The sequence below is a fragment of the Struthio camelus genome, chromosome 3, assembly GCF_040807025.1.
Source record: "Struthio camelus isolate bStrCam1 chromosome 3, bStrCam1.hap1, whole genome shotgun sequence".
NCBI lineage: Eukaryota > Metazoa > Chordata > Aves > Struthioniformes > Struthionidae > Struthio > Struthio camelus.
The window spans coordinates 122,835,739-122,859,879 of NC_090944.1; the positions used below are offsets into that span (position 1 = coordinate 122,835,739).

A 24,141-nucleotide genomic window follows, 5' to 3' on the forward strand; every position below is an offset into this window, starting at 1 on the left:
TGCTGTTGGCACCCCCGAGCGCTTGAAAGCTCGGTGCAAAAGCAGGGCAGGCACAGCCCGGCAGTGCCGTTTCCGTACAGCTGGGTGGCAAACTGCATGCGGCCCAGCACTGGGTTGCGTCGCGCGAGCTCATACGAACAAGCTCTGCTCGCTGCCCTCTCTTTCTGCTGGCTCCCCGGCCCGGTCATGCCTCCTCCCTCCTACCTCCTTCAAGTTAAAAGTGGGTCCCTTCTGCTCCCAGCATATCCTGAGTTTTGTTCCCCTCCTCCCCCAAACCTTTGTTCTTAAATAAGGAAATGGAAGGGAAAGGCATTTTATATTAAATCAAAAAGGCCATCACAATGCTAGATAATGCTAGACTGTATCTACCCACAAACAGAAATCCCTAATCACAGTTTTTTTGTGGGACGGCAAAGCACAATTTGACCCAATGCATCTTATTTCTTTCAATAGGGCTCCAGCATGGAATGTGAACATCGCTTACAACATGTTATGATTATTACCGTAAAAACTTACAGGTTGCTTTTACTAAGGAAAGAATAGGGCTATAAAATAGGGCACATACTAGGAAAGTGTCCCAAAAATAAATGCTTTATGTTGCTATTTGTATTCTAGCAATTTAACTTCTCACTTTTTCCACATACCCCAATCACGTTGTTCACTGATACTTTTAAATATTGCTGTGTTTAAGCTCCCATTCTGAACAAGGACTATACTGCTAGACACATGCTTTGCATTTGCAGATGTTCACTGAACAAGATAACAGCAATGAAGTGAAAATGGTTATTAACTGTATTTCTCAGTGTTTCACAGAATAGCCCATTGGTTTGGTACAGAGACAAATGGTAGCTCTGAACGTACAAGTGCTTCCAGTCCAGGCAAAATCTTCTCAGCGGAGGTTTGGTGGTTGTTACCCTTTATCTGTAAGCTGGTTTCAGCTTTGGAGGTAGAGAGCAAGACACTGGTGAAATGATTAGGTCTTATTTTTACTTGCTTGAATTATTTATACTTTGGAAGATTCTAGATTATCCATTTTTATTTCTGTGGAAATTCATCTCTGGATGAGAGAGAGAAATCGCTTACACAACTGACATTAAGCCAGGGATTAAATTAACATGGGTACTTTATACTTTAAACCCATTCTTTGAAGAGTCACCCCACACATCTCTGCCGTATTCACGTATTTCTCCACAGAAGTTTCACTGCGTCACTAGTAACAGCCCATTCCAAGAATGGACTACGAAATTTGTGAAAGTCTTGAATGGTTGCCACATATCCCAGGGAGCCTGGAGGAAGTGCTGGATAGGCAAAAACATCGTATTCTTTGGCTTACTGTGTTATGCAAGTAAGGCAAGCACAGAGCTGAAATGATCATTAATGGAATATAGTACACAGTTCGGCCTTCTGTAACCACTATGATTTAACGAGCTCCTTGCCCCACTCACATAAAGAGTAAAGCTCCTTTTACCAATTAATTGCAACACTTGATGGAACAAGATCAGCTATCTAATTATAGTAAATGTAAAATGAGCTTGGTAAATTTTTAGTAGGGGGAAAAGAAACTGCTAGTCTGAGATACAACTTTATTTTTTTAATCAATACACAATCTACAAAATGTTATTACAAGATTATCAGCATGATCTGTTTATACTTATACTGACAAAAAACAAATGAATTGATATTTTCCATTAATAACAGCACTGCTTCTGCATTATTAAAATAACAGCTAAGAACTACTAACTCCAGCAGTTAGTTACTGTATTTAGTCAATACAAAGAGAAGTAAGTATGGAATAGAGGCATGGACACCAGTATTGCAACTGAGAAATCTGTCGGGTAAAATATGTGTAACTAAAAGCAACATCTGAAAGCATCCTTTTTCAAATGTTAAGCACCTTCAGACAATTAATATGGAATCCAGAAAAAAGCAAGACGCATAAAGATGACAGCAGCTTGGCGTTATGTTCAACGGAGTGCACCATCATCCTCTCTTCCAGGGGGCTGCTGTACGGCGGCAGCCAGAGAAATCAGTCACAGTCATGGCAAGGCTACAGCTTAGACACCCAGGAACAGTCCCTGTCCTCTCCTCTGTTTTTCTTTTCTGGCTGAAATAAGCAAGCATTGCACGTTGCTTATTTACTAGCATCAAGAATCCTCTGCAGGCTTTTTTTTACTTTTTCTATTCATTACCACTATTTCTCCTTTTTTTTTTTTTTGCTTCTCCTTCATTCTTAGAGACTTTGATGCAGATCCCATTTTGTCAGTTAAAAGATTTCCATTGACTTCAATGGGTGTTTGAATCCAAAATTACATCAAGTACCATTTATATACCATTTATATAGAGTAATACTATTAGTATCAGAAAGATTAATGCAAATATAAAGTTTGTCTGAGCAAATACGACACTTAGTAAATAAGTCACACTGCAAAAATAGCTGTTCTCATTGATTTCTGTTCAAAATACAAAATATCCCGAACCCTGCTGCTCCTCTGTGCTTATTAAAAATAATATCTAAATACGGCCCTATAGTAAATGTTAGTAAGCGTCAGCACTTTAAGTGACCAGCATAGCTGGAAGAATTTCAGTGACTGCAGGCCCAAGCAGTAGGCAAGCAGAGATCAGACATGTACTCAGCCTGGCTCCTCACACAGTGCCAACGCACCTCACGGGCCATTTAGAGCTCCAGTCCTGGGCTTCTGCTAGCTAGACACTGAGCATCACGTCGGATTATAACAACTGTTCCTCATCTCCATTCCCTGCCCCAAACACAGTTAAACTACATATAACTCAGATTTCCAAAGAATGAAAACCAATACATTTACTCACTATCGCCTACTGCACCTTTTGTAGAAAATGTCAGCAAATAAGCTGAAACATTGGGAATATTTGTTCAATAGGCTATATTCAAGGACCTGAGAGAATGCAGAAGAAACATTAGAAAGGGGAAGCCAGGGTATTTCTGCTTTAGTGTGTTGCAATAAAATGGGAAGGTTAGAATTTGATAGGAAAAAAAGTCAGACAACGCCATTTTTTCTTTCATGAAACTAGCGTATTTTTAAAATATTCTGACAGCAAGGCATACAAATATCAGTCTGAGGCTGAACGGGGCAATTAATTCTACCTTTGACTGTGCTAATTGTCAGATTTAAACTAAAAATCACGCATGAAACAGAGCAACTTTCTTTCAGCGTAGCAATATTTCTATGGAGTGAATTCCCCGTGATCCTGATCCAATTCCCATTAACGTAAACGGAGAGCCTTGCAGGCCTCAGATGTAAAGCCAAGATTCTGCTACATAGCTCTAGCCGTAACTTGACCTTTTTATGTTAATGAGTTCAGTAAGGCTGAATTATCACTTGCGTCATACCAGATATAATACGGACTCACCAGCGGGACAGAAGAGGATAACGTGGCTGTTCATCACTTCGGCCATTCAAAGCAATAGACGCTATTTTATGGGACCAAGCTAGAAGAAACTACAGCACTAGATGGGCTTCTACCTTGAGATACAGCAGAAAAAGGAAAGAATAAAAGCAGCCACTGCTTCTGTAGGAGCTGTAACGATTCCAGGCACCGAACGCCCAGGAAACACAAGCAAAGAAGGGGGATCCTGAGATGGAAGAGTCACAGAAGAGACTGACCGTCCTCTTACTTAAAAAAAGGAAAGACGGAGGCCAGTTGGGCCTGATACGCCCTGATACGCAAGATACGCTTTGGACGCTTAGCACTGCTAACAGATTTACTGAATTAACTGTGTTAACGTCAGTCAAAACAAGTCAGCGGACACGACAGCCTCAGACAGAGGCTAGTGCGGGGAACTGAAACGTATAAGCAGTCTGCTTCCTCTGCCTTACTGAGCGCAAAGAGGTTAATAGATATTGTGACTCCATAGTTACACCAGAGCTGAGTGAATTGCAGAGCTCTGCCACGGTACTAAGTAAATACATTTTGCCCTAGTGTACACTATGTCACCTAGTTCAGCTGAGAACTAAATAAACCAAAATTAAATATGAATTAAAAAAATTGAACATGACTTGAAGGTGCCAATTGTTTCTCAAGTCAAAACACGTATGGAAGATGCAACATCTGAGACACATTTGGATCACTACTATACTAAAGCATTTGCTTAGATTTATGATAATATAATCTGCTAATAAAATGGGATATATAGAGAAGCCAAAATACCGTCACAGCCTATTTGGGGCTGTGGTAATGCGATACACATAAAAAACTTACCCTCAGGATTTAGTATAGAATCTATTACCCATTTCATTCTCAGCTTCTAAATGGGGGGAAAAGTTTATTGTGACGAACTATGTTCATATTATGGCCTTCTGTTTCCTCAGATTGATAATTTTCTCAAGGCATATCCCACATATTTCTACTTTGGGGGAATAACATTTATCTGTATTTTTACTCAGCGTTCATATAAACAGTTACAGCTGTGACAAAATATAAAGTGAGATTTAGTGCATTACTGTATTTTTATTCTCCAATAATTTCAGTCTGAAGTAGGGATAATTTCAGGAAAATTGCAGCAAAAAAGTCTCAGGAGCATTTTTAAGTTCATCATTTTTTTCTCAGACCTGGAATAATACCCTGAAGAAAATGACAAAGGGGATAACGGCTTCGGAAAAATGTTAAAACCTTTCCCTAAATTCCAATACATGTTCAATATCAGTTAACATATTGCTAGGGCTTAGTAGTTCAAGTTGCCTGCTGAAGTGTCACAGCTTCACTTCCCTTGCAATAGTCTATTCCGGTGTTCTTCCCCCACAGAAAAAAAGCTCTTCAGAGCCAGGAGCATGAAAACAATCTCACCTTCCTTGCGTGGAAAGACATGCCCTCTAACTTGAAGTTACTCAAAAACAACAATGCAACATGGCCTGTGATTTCCAAACCAACATCTGGAACTCGAGGCCTAAAGAAGGCCCAGAGCAATTGGTAGCGACTGGCCTTTTTTTCAGTTCTGCTGGTGTCAATTAGCAAAGCTTCATCAAGTTTAATAGACCCAGACTGATTTACGCTTGCTGAGGCTCTGTCCCTGGTTTCACTTGCTGCAGTAGTGAAAAAGATTTGTCTAATGCTGGCACAGAAATTTCAGTCACATCTGCCGTATGTTTTTTTGCCTAAGAGATTACATGAGCAAACCTATAAAATGCTGGTGAGGAAACATTCACAGCTACAGAAAAAGGAGGAATCTTACTGCTGAGGAACTTTTCCCACTCCGCCAATGAAATCACCCAGTTTCTACTCATTATTTGAGGCTCTAGTAGAAAGTAATATTACGACTTGTTCTGTCGACATACACCGAGGGAAGCAGAAACACGGGGGATATAGATTTCCAAACTCCACTAAAAAGTGTAATTGGTCCTGCTGGGCCTTCCACAGATGCTGGTCTGCACATAAGCACTCTGGAAGTTTTTATTGCTGAATATTACATGTCCATGTGATGTGAACCCTTTTGAGTAGTGCCATTAGTTTTCAATACAGAGTATGAGATCACTCCCATGTCATAGATATGCAACAGAAAAAAATATATTACAATCAGTCAATTAAGTGCTCACATCCTACAAATCTTTACAAGGCAACGTTACTTATATTGGCACTTCCATAACGGGAAGTTTACTTGAATGAGAGCTAACCAAACGAGTACCGATTTGTAGAATCAAACCCAAAAGCACTAAAAAAATTCAATGACAGCATTTATCCCAAACTAGGTCATTGCACTTTTTCTAACAATAGAATTTCCCATGGAAATTGATTCCTACTAATATTACATGACGGTGCCTGCTGTCCTTTTTTACTGCATTAGGCAGTTGCCAGCCTTATCTGGATCTTCTCCATCAAGCCTAATCCACTTCTTTTCAATTTCAACCTGTAGTTAGAAAACAAAAAAAACAGGTAGAATTTAGTAAATAATTGGGTACTAAAGGTGTAATCTGCATCAAAGGTGTGCGTAAGAGCTTTGACGTAGAATCAAAAGACTCCCAGGCCCACCAGGCTTCAAAACCGCTACTCCCAGAAATAGCACACTGAGGAAAAACAACGCTGCACTCGCACTTCTGGTTTTCAGTATCATCTTTGATCAGACAAGGAATTATTTTTTAATGATTCTTTTGCTCAAAGTCATTCTCACAAGAGCATGCAAGATACGGTTAGAATACAAATCACGTTTGCTTTGCGAATACTGCACAGGGTGGGGGAGGAACAGGAGAGGCGAACAGGGGGAAGCAATGGCAAACATAATAGTGAAGATACCTGGCAATTGTAAAAAGCTTTCTGAATCACATGTTTCTGGGGCTGCACATCACTCTCTATGCCCAGAGACTTCACTTCCGTTCCTGAGGCACAGGCATCGTGAATCACAAACTGCACAGTAGCAAATGGATACCAGTCAGAAGGTATTTCCTGGTCTGATCCGAGCTCTAGCTTGTAAGACAGACTGTGTGGATGATCTGAACCTTTGAAAAGAAGAAGAAAAAAAAAAAGCAACCACTATCAGATAATTATTTTTAATTTGTTTACAGTGCATGGTTAATCTGCCAATGAGAGACTATAGCTCTATTTTTTTTTTATTAACGCCTAGCTGTTGTATAATGCAGGACTATTCTATCTACAATCTTTTGCCACTTGGGCATAAGATGGCCCCTTACGCCTTTTTGCTCTACTTCACCACACCTCTTACAGTCATCGTAGCTTTACAAATTAATTTGCACAGGGTTTACCAGACCCTGCCAGCTTCTGATTAAGAAGAGAGCACCGCCAACGTAGGGACTGGCAGCTAAATTTAGATTTTTAGGGAAGACTCTCAGTTTTCACTTAAAAATACATTTCTTACTCCTATGGAAAGGAAGAAAAACTTGAAGACCCCGGTTTAGCCAAGGCAGAGGTGCTGCCCTGTGTCCAACAACTGCCCTTCCAGAGCTCTCTGCTGTAGGAATTTCACCGAGGTGTTCATTTCAGGTATGACAGCGATCTTCCGTAACATCATTTATCACTGTATGTCTATAGCGGGAAGATAAAGGTGCAGCTCAGAGTGCTGCTCCAACAAGATATATCCCAGTTGCCAGGATAAGGGCTAACCGGTCTCCCTTCTACCTTTGCTTTTGCTATGGGAAAAGAACGTACACTGTTTCTTCCAAACAAAAGTACTGCTAAAGGAACTATCATGTTATAAGCCAGAATCATGAAGGACTGCCCACGCGCTGGACTGCATTCTAAATTTCTTTAATCCAGCCTTAAATCCTATTGATCACGTGCTTTAGAGTTTCTTGTATGTGGGAAAGCTAAGGGAAACCTTTTCCTTCTACTGGCACACAAGAACACCAAGGCGAAAACCCTGCTTTCTAGAGAAACGGAGGTCAGCCAGTTCACTATGTGCATGCAGCCAACACACCAAAATGAAAAGAATCCTTTATATCACAGCTGCCTCTCCAAATTCTTCAGGACAAAAAACAGTAATTCTGCCTTTCCTCTCTTCTCCAGTGTTTTAAGCATCAGTACAGAGAACTAACTACCGTTTAGCTGCAGGCAGAAAACATTGGCAGAGAAAGGATTGCCCGTATTTTGTCAAAGGCAAGCCTGGCAGTATATTTGGCTTTCATTCGTTATACTAAATGGATGGCATCTCAAAGTTTAGGCAAAAACATCCCACTCATTATCTTCAGGGGCAGGAATCAATCTCATCTCAGAATGAGGGAAATGCTCAAGATGGAATTAGCACACACTAAGCTTTATCCATCCTATCGGAATAATTAATATAACACATCACCTCCACGGGCTCACAAGCATTTCAGAAGGCAAAAAAAAAAAAAAAAAAAAAAAAAGCAGGGGGTGGGAGGAGCCTTCCATAAAAAGCAGTCTGATCCGTAGCAGTTTCTCCTTTGAAAAATGGCTACATCTACATTGGTCCTGGGCGCCGCGGGCTGAGGGCGGGTAGAGCCTGGGGTGCTCTCTGGCCGGTACTCCCTGCACGCCTACGTGCCTGCAGTGCAGGGGTTGGAGCCCAGCTTCCAGCAACCCTCGCAACGCCTCGGCCGTTTGACGACAGCCCCGTCTACGACGGATCCCTACCAGCCTGCCTGTGGAGCACCGAGCACAGGAGGTTCCTGAAGGAGAACTCAAGTGGGCAGCCAAAGAGGTCCCCCACCACACTTGTACTGCAGGCTGAAGCCATGCAGTGGAGCCTCACGTGTCCAAGTGTCCCCTGTGACCCACCTCAAAGCCTGCCTGAGCCCAGGCCTCGGGCATACAAGCTGGCATCCAGGCATTTCTGAAAGGAGGCAAGGCTGGACACAAGGGCAGGTCGGAGACATGGTCGAGACCTGGCCAACCTGCCACGCGTGAGGATTTTGCCAAAGTTCTCACCACAGTCTTGATTCTGTTTCCACTAAAGCACAATAGGGAGCATATTTTTAAAAAGTCGTTGATGTCTTTAGGAAGAAAACATTTCAGATTTTAGTAGATAATTTACGCCTGATCAATTTTGATGGAAAGAGTTCCACTAAAGACACTTGTCTCTAAGTTCACCAACAAATAGTCCTCCAGATTTCATAGTAAGTCTGGCATAAAGTTAATGGATCCCCAAAAATCAAGTGTTAAAGAGCTTGAAATGTATACATTTGTCTTAAACATACTGATAGCATCGTGCTTAATCTTTTTTTTTACCAGTAACATTCTTAATTCTTAATTAATAAAATAATAATATAATAATAAAATTCTTAATTAATAATGCACTCCCTCTTCCTTAATATTATGATCAACAACAGAGTTACAATTTTTTTGTTTGGAAGAAAAGGTGAAGGAAGGGGAGAAAGGAATGGGAGATGCTCTTTGGAGTATCGGCCCCCTCAGGTTTGGATGGAAGGGTCTCCAGCTCTTCCTCCTCCTTTCTTTTTACTTCACTTTTTTTCATGTTTAAAAACAATAATAATCAGTAGCTTAAAGAGCTATTTGCTGAGTGCAAGGTTCTGTCAGTTCCTGCCCAAGCCATGCACTCAGAAACACAGCAGCCTTGTTAGAGCCAAACCTTCCGAACAAGAGAGACGGCACGGGACATGTGCGTTCCTTGCCTCTTTGGACTCTGTAAAACGGCTGATTTACAAGTATCTCCTACAGGCTTGCTTCCTTTAGTATATCCCCTTTGATCCTTGTTTTAAATGTTTCTTCTTTCTGTAACAATTTTTAATGTTACCAGAAGACCTGACCTGGATTTCAGAAAATTATATACTACAGACACCAGTTACACCACAGGCACCATAGAGCAGCACCAGACACTGACCACGAAGTCTTATCTCACACCTCTCCCAGACTTCTTTAAAGAAACAGGAAAAACAACAGAGCCAGCAACCATTCCACCAATGGGATTAGTTGCTTCCTTCTGCCAAAGCACAACTCTAATACCTTGCTACATGCTTTTAAGGACTCATTACAGTAATATTGTAGGAAAGGGTAATACATCTTGCGTTCATAAATGCAAGAGCCAGATCCATAAAAGGGACAGGTAGGGATCGCTGCAACTAATGCCTAACTCTTGAGTTCTGGGAATGAAGCTTCCCTACGTATATCAGGCACGATAGCTCCTTTAAAGGCAAACGGGGAGAGGTTAGGAGCCCAGCGATGGCCCTCCAAAGAGTCAGCACTGAGCGAGGGAAAAATCTCGCCAAACAAGGGGAAATGCTGGAGACATCGGATGGAAAAATCTCACCCCTCTTGCAGACTTTGCAACCCACCTGCAGCACCAATCAAGGCACAATTCCCTGCAACCCTCATACACACTTAAAAACTCACAAAAACAAGCTGCACCCCACAAAAAACAAACCATGGCCACAGACGAAAAGCAGCAACAGCGTTGCCTCTACACAATGGCCTGTTGCACATGGGTTGGGCCATAAGGCAAGGCTGGGCGTGGGGGCCGAGTAGGACGCTTTTTGCTCCTTGCACTTCTGTGATTTGTGCTGAACTCGGTGCTTCCAGCATGTGCTAGACATTAGCCACTCCTCTGCGTACACTACGGGATCAGGTCCTTCAAGTCACTCAAGCAAAAAGATACCTAATTTGCAAGCCCATAAAGGTCTTCAGCAAAGGAGCAGGATGCCAGGAGCACATAGCATGGGGTGAAAGTCTCAGGACAATATGACAATACACACAGATGGGTAAAACTATAACATTAAAGACTTTATTACAAAAATAAAGGAGGATACAAAGTCAGAAACAAGTATTACAGCCACCTGACAGCTCCTTAAGAAGGAATTTGGAGGAGGATTAAACAAGTGTGAGGAGGAGATGGCGGCTGGTCACTCACGTACACAGTGACAGGCAGATCTGGCCACCTCTGCAATGTGGTGCACGCCCTGTTCACACTCCGCTGCTGGTCATCGCTTGCTGTGGCTGAGCACGTTTGTCCTGCAGTAACACTCTCTTAGTCCAGAAGGAAATTCACAGTCCCTCCTCTAGACCGCCTGGACTTGGCGGAACGGTGCTGTCAGGGGTGAGCCTCTCCATCCTGCACCTGCCCAAGCCATCATTCCCACAACAGCTGTGGTGATAGCAACACCAGTGACGAAGGAGACCAACACAAGCACTCCTTTTCCCAGTCAGTAAACTGCAAGTGGTCATCCTGTCTCCAGCACCACACCCTACCTAAACCCCGTTCATCATGGCTCTGAGTACCTGCGCCATTCTCCAGCGGTGGTGCTGGGATGCAGCTAGGCATTGAGCAGGCCATACGTGTGCCTGCACGCTCCGGAGTAGGGTAGGGGCTTCGTAACACACTTTGTTGACTTCGTTTTATGTGCCGTTTTCTGGGATGTGATGCACAGACTGCACAACTATGCCAACCACAGCTGAAGAGTCCAGGAAAAATAGCAGCAGGCACAAAACTGAGATGGCATGTCATGCCCTGGCCAGGATAGTGGCTCTCTCTGCCTTTGAGTGTATGGCTTGAGAGTGACGATCTGAGGAGAAAGGTGTCCAAAAGAAGCAGCATCTGTGGTGATGAAATTTAGCATCTTCCTGTTATTGGAGAAAGGCCTCTTAAGAAATGAGTAGTAATAGGAATTGTCTGGAAAACTATTTTGTCTTCTGAGAAAGGGAATCCAGAAACAAACGCTGTTTGGAATTTTCCTGGACAGATGTCTGATGACAGACGTCCATCTGAGCCCAGACAAAGGCATAACTGTTACGGGCCATTCTTCTTTCCTGCTGTTAGACAGGCCTGTTAGACATGGCGTAGTTGTGATTCACTACCACAAAGCACTAGAAAAAAAATCAGGGAGGCAGAGCACTCTTGATTTGGTCTGGACGCTGGGACTTGGTAAGTTCTGAGGTCTTTTCTTTCCCCTAGGTTGTAACCTGCAAAGGCAGAGAGACAATAGTTTTGGGAGGTGGGTAAGGCCTTGGGTCCTCTGGAGTAGCCTCCAACGGACCCTTTTCCCTGCTCGCAACATACAGGATTCCCCCAACCTATGCCTCTCCTGCAGCAACATCAAGGCCAGAATGAGGTACTTACCGCTTAACTTGAGGAGAAGTCTCTGCTCTCCGCTGGGCCGTGGAGGGAGCGTGGAGGAACCTGTTCCTGTCAGCCAACAGGCAATGAAGCGATCAAATTACGCTTTGGAAAACAGTGAGCGCTGCCTGAGTTTTCACCTAATACTGGCCAGTTCTTGTCATCTCTGCTCTGTGAAACTACTGTTTCCTCGGCTTTATATTACGCTGGAGTTGGAAGAAAAAAAGAGACTGCATGTACAAGATCTTTTTGCAAATGAAAAAGTACAAGGTAGATGTTGGCCAGAAACATAGAAAATGTAGAGGTGTGGAAAGACAAGAGGGTTGGAGCAGGCATGGCGTTAAGTCTGTACAGCTGCCCAGTGGAAGCTACGAAGACATTATTCAGAGGTGAGCCTAGCTATCCAACATGCTGCCAATAAGGCATAGAGGAGACATGAGCATCTGGCTGGATGGAACTGAATCACTCGGTAATTTGGGGAGATAACTGCACTTTTACTAGCTAATTTAGGAGACAAAGGTCCTGGGTCTTAGACGTCTAGGCACCTGGGTAAGACTTTTGTGAATTGGGAGATCTAAATCTTTCTTATTTTATATTTGCGAATCTGGCTCTCATTTCCTAAAAATGTTCCAAACTCTTGCTCTCCTCCGCTAAAGAAGAAAAACAAAAAATAAAACTATGAGATTCAAATTGTCATTTAGCATTCATATAGCACTTGACAAACTATTAAGAATTGAACTTTGCTGCTCTTACTCACACTATTTAGCGCTCATTCACCCCTAAGAGCAGCAGTCAAGCAAGTCACCTTGAGCTGAGAAAGGCTTGTGGAGCCAAACAGTTTAGGCCAAAAGATGTGCTGGTACGGCTACTTTAGCTAAGAAGTAATTGTATTTTTGCTAAACCCGTTCCAGTGCTAAAAGTCTAATTTTGAGCATGAGAGCATCAATAATTATTAAGAGCACATTTGTAATAGGATTCTTAGAAGTTAACAACTCACTGCAGGCACGTCTAAATGAGTGCATTTACCCGTACTCCTGGGAGAAAGGCATAGGAAGCAGGGGAGCAGGAAGGTACCACTGCCAAGGAGCTGTTTGCAATAGTGCTGACATCAGAAAGAGGTGGCTGGGGCAGGGATGGAGCCCGAGTACAGATGATATGGCTAGGAGTATCCAACAGTTCAGAAACCAAAAACAGTGAGAACTCAAGGTTGCTGTGAGCCACATCGCCACCTTGCAGCTACTAACCACTACGACCAGCTCACACGCGAGAGCCCTTGCTCAGACACTAAAAGGCAGTAGCAGGGCTCCCGGCAGCCACAAGCTCCCCGGGCTCCATTTCTCTGTACTGCTTAATCACTGCCTCCTCACTATGGCTCCATCGTGAGGAAGAGGAGGAGAAATAATCTACGGAAGAATTGTTGCGACACACAACTGTCCTGGGATGGCTGTGTCACAGCGGGAAACGCCACAGGGCACAAACGTACGCAGCAAGAGAGTAAGACGCAGCTACTAGAAGCCTAGTGTCTCCCTGGCTCCCAGCGTTGTGCAGGTTCATGCAGTGTCCTCAGTGCAAAGACTGGCCTCCGTACTGCGCTGAAATCATAAGATGTGCTACATTGCTTTAAATGATGCCCTAGCTGATTTCAAAAACGTAGACTTAATTTGCTGAAGTTTCCTTAGATCAACACTTCAAAGTCCAAGGCTTTTAAAGTATCTTAAATCAAAAAATTAATGCTAACTTTCAGGCCCCACACCCTCCATTTATGCACCTAAACAAGCACAGGCAGCTTCTAAAAATCTGGGGTATCTCACAGCTGTCACACACTTTGCTTGGACGGCACCCTTCCAAGGACACACTTTAGCAGGAACTAGTGGGCAGCACTCACATACTGTGATGGCTATAAATGGAGTAACAATGTATCCGTAGGCAATTTGTTTTTTTTCCCCCTTTTTCTTTTTTTTTTTTCTTAGTCTTGGACAAAGGCTTTTTGAAAGCAAAAACATCGGCATAGTTTTCTCTCTGCAATAAACGTATTATGAAAGTTTACATATTTCTATTAGTCTGACTGCCTCCAGATTTTTGGCACGCCTCAGGACAGTTCTATTTTTAAAACTTTCCTGCATACAGAATACTAGATAGAGAGCTTTAAAATTTGACCAGACCGTATTACTACTGAAATATTTTCTAGGATGCACAGACATTTCAAGGATACAGATGATTTTGCACATCTTAGCCGGAGGAACTATTCAAATATCAAAAGTTTAAGCTACTGTTAGAAAATAATTTAAAGCTCTAGAATGCTACGAAAAAGGTTCTTACTTTCAGATACCATAAATCTGAGGTTAATTGTGCACAAGAAATCTTAAGGTGAATGAACTGCAGGGAATTAAAGACTTTGGAAGAATCATAATGTTCTGTAAAACTGCCTGACTGAACCCACCGACTGATCTTGCAGAAGCATATCTACATTAAACAGCAACGAATATTAAAAGCTACCCAAGCAATCAGTGCTGTAAGCTTTGGGAAAACACAGAGGCTGTGGCAGCCCAGTGAGAATCCTAGCAGACAGAAGTGACCTCCATATTTACAGACTTTGAAGCCCTGAAGAATTTTCTGTCCATTAATTCTCTCACTTCTCTCCCTCAGCTCCTCGGATGGCCCTGCCTACTTTCTAGCGAGCCAGATCCCCCCCTTACTGCCTCCATTATCCCCTCTCCTCCCTCCCCGCTTTCCACCCCACTCTGTATTTCACTTCTCTCCCGACCACCAATTCTTCCTTGTCTTCCCGCTGAGCATTAGCCCATCTGCTGGTGCTGCGTCTCCTTCTCGCTCCCATGACCAATTTCTTGGCAGCACCCGGCATCCCCTCAGAGCAGAGCATGAGACTACGCAGGTAACAAGCTGAGGGAGGAAGGAAGGGCTCTTCGCGGGCAGACAGCCAATTCGGGCAGGACCAGGAGGAACCACACTGCCACAGCTCAAAGCCAGCCGCAGCTTCTCCCAAGGCAAAAGCCGGGGAAGATCGAGACAGAAGGCACACGGCATCGTTCCTGAACCCTATCAGGGCAGAGGTGGTGTCGTCCCTCCCAGAGGGCCTCAGTTTTTTTGTCTAGCTGACATTTACAGGACAGAAGTAACAATCAGAAGTATTCAAGTACCAAATGGAGGGGGGGGGAAAAAAGGATATAAGGACATCATGATGACTTAAACAATATAATTTACAGTTAGTTAAAGATGAGAAAAAATGTCTTCAGGAGTTCTTTTTTTTATAGTTTTGAAAATGAACTCTTGCCTAATCACACATCTAGCTGTCTGAATCCCTGAGTGGATACGTCAAGTTTGTACTAACGTATGTGAAACCTGTACTTAAGAAGATTCAATCTTTTCTGGACATTTTAAAGAGGTAGTTAGCCCAGGCAGCTAGTACTCCACAACTCTAATTCAATGCATTTGTTAATTCTTCACCCTTACCCCAGTCTCAAAAGTACAGTTTTTGCAGATATTTTAGGTAAAATAGTTTAATAGATGTCCTCATCCTACACAGATCCCCAAAGCCTCAAACATATATAATGCATATCCAAGGAAAGGATCAAGTGCCTTCACTATGGAGCGCTTAAAATAGAATAAAATATTCCTCAGGGTTTTCGTGTCTTTAGAAAAGAACTATGCAGTCCTACTAATCTGATAACACGACTAAAATGGGAATTTTAAAACCATACATTTATATTTTCCTTCTCCAAAACCAGTACTTGCCTGATTAAATTAGACTAAACTAACTGTTTTACTTAGTGGAAAATTAACTACTCCCACGTGCATGACTATAAGCTTAACTGGCTTTATTGCTGCAAGTATTTATAGTTTGGTATCACCACCACAGACAAACAGGAATATAACCAGAGGCGTTTTTGTCAGGGCAGTTATCCTCACGATCTTACAATCTCAACGTGTGAACCCATAAATGAGGTAGTAGACAGCAGTCTTTGCAAAAGCACGGTTGATTTGCTACAGCAAGTTTGACCACAGCATCTCCTAGTTATATATCATACCTACCATTTCTCAAAAGATGCTAGAAAGCCAAGATGCAACTGTTAAAATACCAACTTTGCTACTAACTGTGTGACACTGGACAGGCAGTCATTCCACCTGCCAGCGTTTGCTTCCCATGCCACCATGGCCCAGCTGGTTTATGTAAAGTATAAACCTGTCCCTCTTTCTTACTATAGACTTGAGGTTTACTCAGAACGATGAGATCCTTTTCCATGGTAAAGCCTTGCGATACTGCACCATTATAATGAATGATAATAATACATCTGCCTGGATCAAACAAACTAGGAAAATGCCCTTTTCCTAGGGAAAAAAAAAAAAAAAAAAAAACTGAGGCCATATCCTCCTTCTTCTTAAAGGTTAGCTCCTACTGATACCCTTGCACAGATACAAATTAGAACTACTCAAGCTGATGGAGTTACACAGCATCAAAACATTGTGCGAACCCCGAGAAGACCTGCACCCAAGCCCATTATTTTACAGCACAAATTATTTACTTGAGTTTTTATCTGGAAGCCTGTCTATCTTCCACACAACAGCCCTATAGGCACTTTCATATTTTGCTGTTCCAACTGAGACTTGTATTACAGGATCAGATTCAATCTCATGTAAAGAGCCAAGGCATGTTCTTCTATTCATTTTTGCTTTTAGGGACTTCTGTCTTTGGAGGTTCATGGTCCAAAGTGCTTTGATCCACTGTGCAGGAACTGGAAATCGTATCATAACATTTTCACAGCATTTCATAGAAGGTAAACGTGTTGGTATCAGAGCAGTTGAAGACATGTTTATAAAAGCCTGAAGTTCTATGTATGCTCCCTGAACCACGACAGCAGCCTTCACAGAAAATGGAAGGTCTTGTCCATTATACTGTGTCTTGAAACGCATTAGCTCCAGCCTACAGGCATCAGGAGGTGTAAACTTAATAATTCGTGATTGCTTGAATTCCTGTGTTTTAACACAGTTATGGAAATGGTAGTCTAGAATACCAATCCATTTCTTCTCCTTCTCCTTCTCAAAGTAACGTTCATCCTTCTTCTGGAGTTCTAGATCATTTAAAGTTAAAAAGCAGTCAGTACTTCCATTCACAAAACATAAACAATAAATGTGTGTGATGACAGCACTTTCCACAAGTTTTCCTTCTGCTTTAGTGATTTTACCCCAAAAGTTATCCACTATTTCTAGAGTCATTTCTTGTTCTTCATAATTTCTTTTTTGTTTAGAAGGGGTGGGAAGTTTCATAAGCTCTTCCTCAACTGCTACAAGGAAATCAGTGAAGTCATTATAATCTGTGGTTCCTAACTTTAACATCTGCTCAACCTCTGGTTCATGGATCACTTCTACTTTGGGATGATACTTCCTTTTCTCTGTGTAGGATACGCACTCAATCTTCACAGTATGGATTTTTCCTGAAACGCTATAGCTCTCCAGTTTGGGTTCAGAAAGCTTACAGTGCGGTTGCAGCTGGAATTCTTTGAAAGGCTTCTCAAGGCCCTTTTCATAATACATTTGTAATATACCCCCAGCTAGGACTTTAAGGTAAATAGGACCCCATTGCCGAGATGACATCATATTCTTCTTCTCGGGAATTCTCAGCATGAAGGGCCATCCATCTGCTTTCTGACTCCTGAACAGACCGTGCGCAACGGCAGACGAGAGGTTGTGCCACACATGCGCGCTGGCAGCGGGTAGGCGTCCCACAGTGTCAGAGCTATCAGTTTGCAAGTGTTCAAGCCTTTCGCAGACGTAGCTGAAGGAACCCTGAGTAAGGCTCTTCTGATCATGGCAAGTTTCTTTTTCCTTGGAATGACAAACATTTCTGTCAAGTGCTTTGTCCTTTCTCTGTGTGTTAACATTAGGTGCTGATGTGCTGAGCAAACATCCGTCTTTCCAAAAGGGACTGGAAAAGGCACAGTCATCCTGGAAGTACGGGAAGCGCTCTGACGGTTCTCCTAACTCATCACAGCTTTCTTGCAGGTTAGGATTCCCTTCATCTTTGGATTTGGAGACTAAAATCTTAACCGGATTATCATCAGTCAAGGTGTTCACTGGAAGGCTGCTCAGTTTCTGCGAAGTTAAGGAAGCGCATACCCCAGGTGATGGGAGAAAACTACCTTTTGATGGCCATTCAGGAACAGGATAAAGGATATGGATCCCAGCCTTGGGGATACACGGACTTCCTGGGTAGTCTCTGGTAGGTGTGGTAAGTGGAGAGTTACTGGGGGGTCCGGGACTTAGGTAAAAGTCAACTACAGGAGAGGAGAGCGGAGTGCTGCCTGTAGAAGATGACCTACTTGAGGGTTCAGGCACGTTAGAGAGATTGAGCTTAAGGCCATTTGCTCTGCAACTACTCTGGTTTTCAGCTGATTTCTGAGGAGACTGGAAGAGCGGCTCATCATCGAAGGTTATCCAATTTGCTGGATTCGTGGAACACATCTTGTAGGAAAAACTTGAATCACTTGCACATGTATCATCTGCAAATCATCTATTAAGAAAGAACAGACATGATCAGAAAAAAATCCTCTTGAAAGACAAAACAAAGAAACCTGACCCTTATAACATGCAAGCCACACAAGGCTTACAATTTGCATGCGATTTACAAATCTGACCTACTTTGTGTTTTACATGTATAATCTGAGACAACCACGTAGAAACAGAAAAACTGCCCAAAAATCCCCACGGCTCTCCCAGGCTGGGAACCTGAGCTTTATGCTTTATGTTTAGAGCACCTGGTGTTTGCAGGCTCTATGTCAGAGACTACAGAAAGTCCTACAGGTCTGCAGGACTGCTTGCACACTGTTTTCCACTATCTAGGCTATCAGTAGCTTGTAATAGTTGTTGGAGGCCTGTAGCTAGCGGTGTCCCCCAGGGGTCAGTCCTGGGTCCAGTCGTGTTCAATGCATTCATCGATGACCTGGAGGAAGGCACAGGGTGCACCCTCAGCAAGTTTGCTGATGATACTAAACTGAGGGGGAGAGGCTGACACACCAGAAGGCTGTGCTGCCGTTCAGAGGGACCTGGACAGGCTGGAGAGGTGGGCGGAGAGGAACCTCCTGAAGTTCAACAAAGGCAAGGGCAGGGTCCTGCCCCTGGGGAAGACATAACCCCATGCCCCAGTACAGGTTGGGGACTGACCTGCTGGAAAGTAGCTCTGCCGAGAAGGACCTGGGAGTGCTGGTGGACAACAAGTTAAGCATGAGCCAGCAGTGTGCCCTTGTGGCCAAGAAGGCCAATGGGATCCCCTGGGGTGCATTAGGCAGAGTGTTGCCAGCAGGTGGAGGGAGGTGATCCTGCCCCTCTCCTCAGCCCTGGGGAGGCCTCACCTGGAGTACTGTGTCCAGTTCTGGGCTCCCCAGTACAAGAGAGACATGGCACTCCTGGAGAGAGTCCGGTGAAGGGCTGCTAAGATGATGAAGGGACTGGAGCACCTCTCCTCTGAAGAAAGACTGCGAGAGCTGGGCCTGTTCAGCCTGGAGAAGAGAAGACTGAGGGGGGATCTAATCAATGTGTGCCAGTATGTGAAGGGGGGGTGTCAAGAGGCTCGGGTCAGACTCTTCTCCGTGGTGCCCGGCAACAGGACAAGAGGCAACAAACTGAAACACAGGAAGTTCCTTCTGAACCTGAGGAAAAACTTCTTTCCTGTGAAGGTGACTGAGCATTGGAACAGGTTGCCCAGAGAGGTAGTGGAGTCTCCTTCCCTGGAGATATTCAAAACCCGCCTGGATGTGATCCTGGGCAATATGCTCTAGAGGACCCTGCTTGAGCAGGGGGGTTGGACTAGATGATCTCCAGAGGTCCCTCCCAACCTCAACCATTCTGTGATTCTGCGATTCTGTAACATGGGCAGAGACTTTCCATACTAGGCTTCACCTGCAGGTGAGGTCCCCCCACCATTACTAAACAAGGCTTTACTCAAAATGGCGCAGCTGTTTCCGAAAATAAATTCAAGGTGGAAAAAATTTTTACCATGTTTTCTGTTGAAAAGCTACAGCAGCTCAGTGCTGATGGCAAAGGTATACGTACTACACCAGTCAGGGCAAACTGCTTCCACCAAGATAATACATGCAATTAACGGCCCTCTCCTGAGGCCTTTGAAAGGCAGATGTCCTCATCATATGATGGGCACAGTCACAAGAGGATGATCCCCCAAGGGAGAGGCGGCGGAAAGTATACTGCTGCCATCAGTGCTGGCCTGGGACCGTAACCCGCTCCATGCTGCTCTCTGAGACACCTCCTGCCAGGAGCAGGATGCACAGATTGGTCACAGGTGCTTTCCAGAGCTGGGCAGGAATTGTTTCACTTTAGTTCCTCCAGCTCTGACTTATCCTGTCAGAGACTGTGGGGAGGTCAGAGTAGGAAAGTTGGAGCGGGGGGAAGAATATATTAGACTCATAAACAAGAAGGAAGCCTTAAGAACAAGCAGTACATCCCTGTTGAAGGGTAGCTAACAAGCACCCACCATATACAAAAAGCTGGTGAAACACAAGTCAAGGACAACTAACAACACACGCATCCGCTAAGCGCCGGATTGGCTGGCGGCCTGGAAAAAGTACCATTCTTTTAAATCAATTAATAAATTACATTTGATCAAACAAAATATTTTTGATAAAGGTCATTGCTGCATGTCCTCTGAGCAGGACTGTAGGCAACAAACAATTACTCTTGCCCCCGAGGTTTTAAATCACGCACTGAAATTTAAATGCTCGCTGTATCCTTTGCAGGATATCTTCTCCTTGAAGCTTTTCCTTCCCACTGCTCACAATTGATGAAGAAGCAAAAAACAAACTGCTAATGACTGCAGAGGAATCAAGCGCAATGATGATGCACCACAGGGCTTATGTACACATCATTCATTCGGAAAAAAAACGGCAAGGCATATTCACATTTGCCTGAAGGCACAGGGAAGGCAGAGTTTGTATATACAAATCCACCTGCACATACACTACTGTGCTACTTAGGGTTAGATAAGGACGACTTAAAGCCAATCCTCTTCTCTCCCAGGCACAAACAGCCATCGTTAGGCCGTTTACTTATTGCATAGCAAAGGCACATGTACTGCAGCATATAATCACATAACCATAAAAGCCATTCTTTATCTAATAACATTCAGAGAACAGTTAGTTTCTGGAGATGACAAAGTTCAGCCAAGTGAAATCTTATGCTACGCTACAAGTCGTTATTTTTAAAAATTCGCCATTACTTCTTGGCCAGTTTATAGCCTTAAGGAAAGTATCGTGAACTGTGGCACAATGTGCTCACTTCACTGCCGAACAAACAAGAGCTTGGAATGGAGATACTTTAGCCCTTCGTTATTTTTTGAACTCTCAACCTTTTTGTTCAGTAAAAATATTTGCACTATGCTAGTTATTTTATAGGAATTCTCTCCTCTGGAAGGAGACAGAAAATGAGTGAACAAGTTACAGATGACTGTTTCACAGTTCAAACACGGGCAACTCTTAGCATATCCTTCACCCACACAATCACTCCATCAAAATAAAGCAGTGGAAAGAAAATCACTGCTATTTGGTCTCCGACTTTGTCATAACTTTTTCCTCTTACTCCACACCCTTGGTTTCCAGCACTGTTCATTGAGCAGTACCTATTATTTGCACAACCAGAAAGTTTCTGAGCTTTCAGGCTGTAAATCTTGCTCCATCTCAACACGCCTCTCTCTTCCGTTAATGACAGCTTACGTGACAGTAACTTAAAGCACTGCTCTTTCTATAACAGCCAGGATCAAAGCATTTGCGGGCACCCCGGTAAGGTAGGCGGCAGGAGGAAGCAGACCCAAATGCTGCCATTAGGGACTGGGGCATTTACAAAAGATGAGTAAGGGCAAGCAAGAGAAAATACTGAGGGGGAAAAAAAACAAACAACAACAACATGCTGAGCAAGAAGAGTGAAAGAATTTGTATCTAAATGGGCTCTTGGGATGAATGCATGGATAGAGCATGAAGTGAAAACGGAAATGAGGGTGAATTCAACAGCCTGACAAAGCAAAGCTATTCTGTCTCATTGCAACAGCACCAAATTGGCAAATTGCAGCCAACTAAGAGGTATGAACGAAAAAGAAAATACAAAATGAGAAAGGAAATAAATACAAATACTGTTCACTGTAAAGAATGCATTTTGCATCACAGTCCCCTTTCTGCCGTTAGAACTAAAATTTTTCTGTGTCCTTTATTATCTCCAGACGTTGATTTTTCAGCTCTACTTTTTCTAAATGTGATGTTACAGATTATTTTGCAGATATTTTTCTGTTACAAAACATACTTACAAAGATGCTTGAAAGTTACCTGCCAAATACCTAAGTTCAGTCAGTAAATATCTATGAAGAAAAACATTTTTGCAGGTGCATCTTGCATCTGCAGTTACAGTACCATTTTTGTACCTGTCAAAGACTGTAGCTTTCACCTTTTATTACTACACCAGAAATGTATTTTTCAAAAAAATGGTACTGATTAAAAAAAAAAAAAAAAACCACACACACACAAGAATCAAGTGTTAAAATACACAGCAGTTCTCTTCCTGTCGCTTACCGATCACCAGAACTGACCACTGGAAAAGGAGAAAAATCCAAATCAATCTTTTAAAATTATTTTTAGAATGTATTACTAACAAAAGGAAACATGTCCTCTCATATGTCATGGGTAGCATTAGTGCCATTCATCTAGTACTTAAAAACATTTATAGTCCTATGCTACGTTACGTAGTTTTTCTCTGACGCTTTTACATCTGCAGAACAAATTAGTATCTTATCTCAAGATCTTTTTTGTCTAGCAAGTGCTTCAAAATCCCCTCTTAAGATAGTCTTCCTTTAAACGGCAGTAAAACAGAACTTCAAAATACATCCGATTCGACTCTTAAGAAGGTACCACGGGACCCATATAAACGCAACCCAAAAGTTTTAGGTAACAGGAAAACGATACAGGATGCCATGGATCTCCATCACAGCATATGTTATGCAGCCCACAGCACTTAAATTACAACCATGTGTGGCATCTCGTTCAGCAATGTGACAGGAAATACCATTTTTAGTATATTAAAATGACAAACGAAAAGGCTGGCTGAAATAAATAATAGTTGATCCTAAATTCACCAATAGCAGTGAACCCAAAAGCCGAAACTCGGTTCAATTCATCCTGTTCTGCCGGAAAACAATCTTCACGTTCATCAGGTTTACTCAGCCCCTCAGCATTTAATGAACAGTCGCTGCGGCTTAATTTCGTCCCTTTATTCCCGCGAGGATGAAAAGAAGAGAATTCCTATATCCCGTTACTGAGAGATTTTACAGGCTGTAGCTATTACTGGCTCCGTTGTTGCTTCTAAAATCCCCGATGAAATCTGCAGGTGAGATACTGCTCAACCTTGGTGCCTTGCTGAGGGACACCTTTATCTGCTCCTACGCGGAAACCAGGAATAGTGAGTTTCTAGCTCTTCCAAGGTGCAATTCGAGCTACTGACTTCCAGTGGCCCCACGGGCTGGTGGCCGAGGTGCCCCCTGCCGCCCCACCACGCGATGCACCAGTTTTATTTTTATTTTTAACTGGGAAGGGGTCAGCTAATGGGAAAGGGCTGCCTGGGGGTGACAGGGATACACCTTCCTCCTGCAAAGCATGAGGCAAGCGCACGTAATGTTTAGTGGACTGTACTCATAGTCCCAGATATAGAGAAAGGCATAATTTTTTAAATGCATTCATTACCACTGTGACTTCAACCCTATTAAAGCCACATATCCTCTAAATAAGTGCTCTACGCAGCACCTGAGCACGTATCTCATGCGTGCCACTTCCACGGTGGCGTTTTATTGTGACAGCATAGCTAATGGTTCCCAACTCAAAAAAAAAAAAAAGCAGACTCAGCAACACGCATATATCTTATAATATCCCCCCCACCCCACCCCACACACACAGCGTAACAAAACAGTTAAATAATCCCTTCAAAACCAGCTGAAGCCTCCACACAACCTGCTCCGTGCGCGCAGAGTTAGGGGTTAAAGCCCACCCGGGAAAGGCTACGGACCCCAGCGACTACGACCCATGAGCACGCCGCGCGATCGAGGTCTCCGACGGACAACATGGAAATTCAGAGGCAAGACGCTGCGCACCATGTGGCGGAGCCGCCCCACGAGCCGCTACGGTTTGCTGTACAAACACGTAGACAACTCTTGCACCGTTTCGCCATAAAGCGTAATGATTTCGCAGGAAAGTACACGTTCTCTGCAGTTTAAGTAACGAAGGACATATGGTACGTAAAATACCCTAATGTTTGTAAACTCTCGAAGTATCTAGGCAAAATATGGCAGATTTACCTCTGCACTTTACATCCATATTCTTCGCACCACCGTTTTGTTTATCAGTTAACTATGCAAAGAACGTAAAGCAGACCTCCCAGCATAAATACTGCTTGATTTATGCTGATTTCCCTCAAATTATATTAGGAAATATAATGACTACATATGGCTGCACTTTTCCTTAACTGCTCTACTTCTGTTAGGCAAAAAAAAAAAAAAAAAGAGTTCTCCAGTCTATACTTCCGAAATAAACATACCCCAAAGGCACAACCGACTGCAAAGAGGAAATTCTTCGTTT

The 24,141-nt window shown here is 43.2% G+C and overlaps 1 protein-coding gene across 1 annotated transcript in view; it reads right to left on the minus strand.

The window, feature by feature from the left end:
• LOC104153998 (stonin-1) overlaps positions 1-24,141 on the minus strand; it is a 49,649-nt gene that overhangs the window by 18,221 nt on the left and 7,287 nt on the right. Inside the window, exons 2-3 of the mRNA XM_068940029.1 lie at positions 16,051-18,035; positions 6,262-6,464 (exon numbers count right to left, since the gene is read on the minus strand). Of these exons, the coding sequence (XP_068796130.1) occupies positions 6,262-6,464; positions 16,051-17,986 (2,139 nt within the window). The 5' untranslated portion in view covers positions 17,987-18,035. The remainder of the gene's footprint in view (positions 1-6,261; positions 6,465-16,050; positions 18,036-24,141) is intronic.